General features: G+C 43.3%; 1 protein-coding gene across 1 annotated transcript; it reads right to left on the reverse strand.

Annotated features, from left to right (window-relative positions):
• Nucleotides 1-257: 257 nt before the first annotated feature.
• LOC116352787 (uncharacterized) lies at nt 258-2533 on the reverse strand. The gene is made up of 6 exons (XM_031788417.1): nt 2053-2533; nt 1098-1315; nt 939-995; nt 738-834; nt 468-641; nt 258-348 (listed from the first exon to the last, which is right to left on the reverse strand). Exons 1-5 carry the CDS (start codon nt 2300-2302, stop codon nt 469-471), a joined length of 795 nt encoding a protein of 264 aa, XP_031644277.1. The 5' UTR covers nt 2303-2533; the 3' UTR covers nt 258-348; nt 468.
• Between the last annotated feature and the right edge of the window lie 501 nt (nt 2534-3034).

A 3034-nucleotide genomic window follows, 5' to 3' on the forward strand; every position in this document is an offset into this window, starting at 1 on the left:
TTTTTGTTGTTGTTGACATTTAGGAATTGAAAATGCATCTAAATATATTTCGGTCTATGGAATACATTTCAAAAATATTTTCATATTTGTACATATGTATATAAAATATACTTGTCTGTACAGTAAGCAAATGTAGGAAATCCAAAATGCATAAAAATGTGTTTTTGTATTGTCTAAAATAAAATATATGTGTATAATATATACTTGTCAGTAAAATAAAGCAATGCAGAAGCAATAAGCATTGTAAATGATGATAGAACACATGAAAGTAATGTGAACATGGGGACACAAAGTAGAGATTTAATTAAAATATCATCTTTTAATAGATTCACACTCTGGGCAATTGGCCTGTTGGACAAAACAAAAAATTGTTAACATTCTTGCTACTTCAGCCAATTGCTATGTTCAAGTAAAATCTCAGTTAATGATGAATGGATACAATTTGGAAGGATTTTCCAGAGTCATACCTCAGTAGGGTAGAGTGTCAGGTGGCACAACCATTGGTGCCATGAGGTCAAAGTGTGAAGAAGGGAGCAAGCCAGAGAGCTGTCTAGTAAGCAGTCCAGGCCCATGGCTTGGAAGCTTTGAGTTGGTCCCATCATTGAAATGCATTGTAGGGTATCTGCTGCCCCATAGACCTGCTGGTAGTGGGAAAGGTGTTAGCAGATCACCAGGGACATCTATGATTGGCTGACACAGTCTTGGTTAAACCACATGTATTCTAAAGCAATATTCACCTGCTTTCGTAGAGTAGGGATTCACTCCTTTGGGGACATTGCCAGTGTTCCCCTGATATCCATATGTCCCCATCGGTGGTGGTGGTACACACTTGTTCTGTAAAACACATCAACAATGTTTCCAAATTGTTAGTAATATTATCACAGTTGAAATACAATGGATGTTCACAGATTTTAATTTAATTGAATTTAAGTATGTACCTCAGCCTTGGGCTCAGTTTTGTTAACCCATCTGTGCAGAGTTGGATCCCAGACAATCTGAGGAAGAAGATATGAGCAATGTGAAGCCACAGTATTTTTTAAACAAAATCCACTCAATTGTCTCTACAAAGAATATAGTGTTAAGAACCAGTTCCTAACAGATCTGTCTTTGTCCTCAGGTAGATGAACCTCCTTCTTATTAGCTCTTCCACTCCCAAAGACCCAGCTGAGCCAGCCTCCACTGTTATTGTGAACAGCAGGGGTCTCGGGCTCAGCCACCGGCCGGGTGCCAGTCTGGAACTGAGGGTTGGCATCGGAGTGTTCCGGCTTGGTGATGGACATCATAGCAGGATGCTCAACATATCTAAGTCGGACATCTGTAATAAGTGGGAGAAGTCAGGCCACTCTGCTCATGTCACCATACAGAACAATTACTGGCTGACAGATAGGAACATCTCGCTCTGATACTCTGTTACAACCCAATCTTAACCTACATGCAGTCACAGGGATTACTGGGAGGTTACTCCAGGACTCTGCGATCGCATTGTTTTGGTTGCAAAATCAACAATTCCCTGCATATTATGTGAGGGCTTACAAATTTGACCAATTGCCAAACTATTTCTGCATAAAATAGTCACATCATCACAATATTATCTCAAAGAACTGACCCATTACCACAGTACAAAAAGAGGGCTCACAATTTCAACCAATCACCGCACATTTACTGCATAACATGGTTTAATCAAACCACACGTCAACACAGTTTTTTGCAACAAATTGGACAAAACAATTGCACATTGCTATGCAAAATGTCATAATTGTCGCTGCAAAATCTAGCATTTTTATCTCCATTTTTTTTTTTAAAGCAAAATCCTGGAGAGATTTACGGGAGTATGAAAATGTATACACTCACTACTGTAAGTCGCTCTGGATAAGAGCATCTGCTAAATGACTAAAATGTCAAAGTAAAATGTAGCTAAACCTGTTTTATGTAGAAAATGCATGAAAGTATTACAGATATACACTCACATGAGCCGTACATTTAACCTATCACAACTTATTCTCACGCTATCACAATGGTCATTTCTTTACTAATTAGGTAAGGTTAAGTGACCTCTTCTCTTGGAATAGAAATCCACAGGTGGAGTACACGCTCCACCATCCCATTTCCACAGTGGTGCCACCATGGGGATGATGGGAGGTGGTTGTGGATGATTGTTTTCATTCTTCACAGGGACACTGGCTGTGAGGAGGATCTCCTCCCTCTCTGCAGGGACACCAGCCTTTGGGACGATCCACTCCCTGTGCGCAGGGACACTGGCCTTTGGAAAGATTCCCTTTCTCTGCGCAGTGACACTGGTCATCAGGAGGATCAACTCCCTTTGTGCAGGGGTGAGTTGTGATGCTCTGAGGATCTTATTCTTCTGTGCAGTGATAGAAGCTGCTGGAAGAATCCCCTCCCTCTTCGTAGGGATGAGGCCTGATGCTCGGAGGATCCCCTCCCTATGTCCAGGGATGAGGCCTGATGCTCTGAGGATCTCCTCCCTCTGCGCAGTGATGCTAGCTGCTCGGAGAATCCCTCCCTCGGTGCAGGGTCAGTGGCTGTTTGGAGGATCCCCTTCCTCTGTGCAGGGATGAGGCCTGATGCTTGGAGGATCTCCTCCCTCTCAGCAGGGACACTAGCCTTTGGGACAATCCCCTCCCTGTGCACAGGGACGATTTCCTCCCTCTGCGCAGTGACACTGGAGGTTTGGAGGATCCCCTACCTCCGTGCAGGGATGAGGCCTGATGATCGGAGGATCTCCTCCCTCTGTGCATTGATGCTGGCGGCTGAGAGAATCCCCTCCCTCTGTGAAGGGACACTGGCTGTTTGTAGGATACCCTTCCTCTGTGACGGGATGAGGCCTGATGCTCGGACGATCTCCTCCCTCTGCACAGCAACTTCGGCTGGTGTGATGATCTGAAGGTATAATATAGAGCATATTGTCATTCCCTAAAAAAATCTACTCAATAGGAAGGTGTTCTTAATGTTTTGGTCACTCAGTGTAGATCAATCCCTAGCATATACTTTCATTTGTATGTGTACTGATACTGCA

Source organism: Oncorhynchus kisutch, linkage group LG14 (assembly GCF_002021735.2).
Source record: "Oncorhynchus kisutch isolate 150728-3 linkage group LG14, Okis_V2, whole genome shotgun sequence".
Lineage (NCBI taxonomy): Eukaryota > Metazoa > Chordata > Actinopteri > Salmoniformes > Salmonidae > Oncorhynchus > Oncorhynchus kisutch.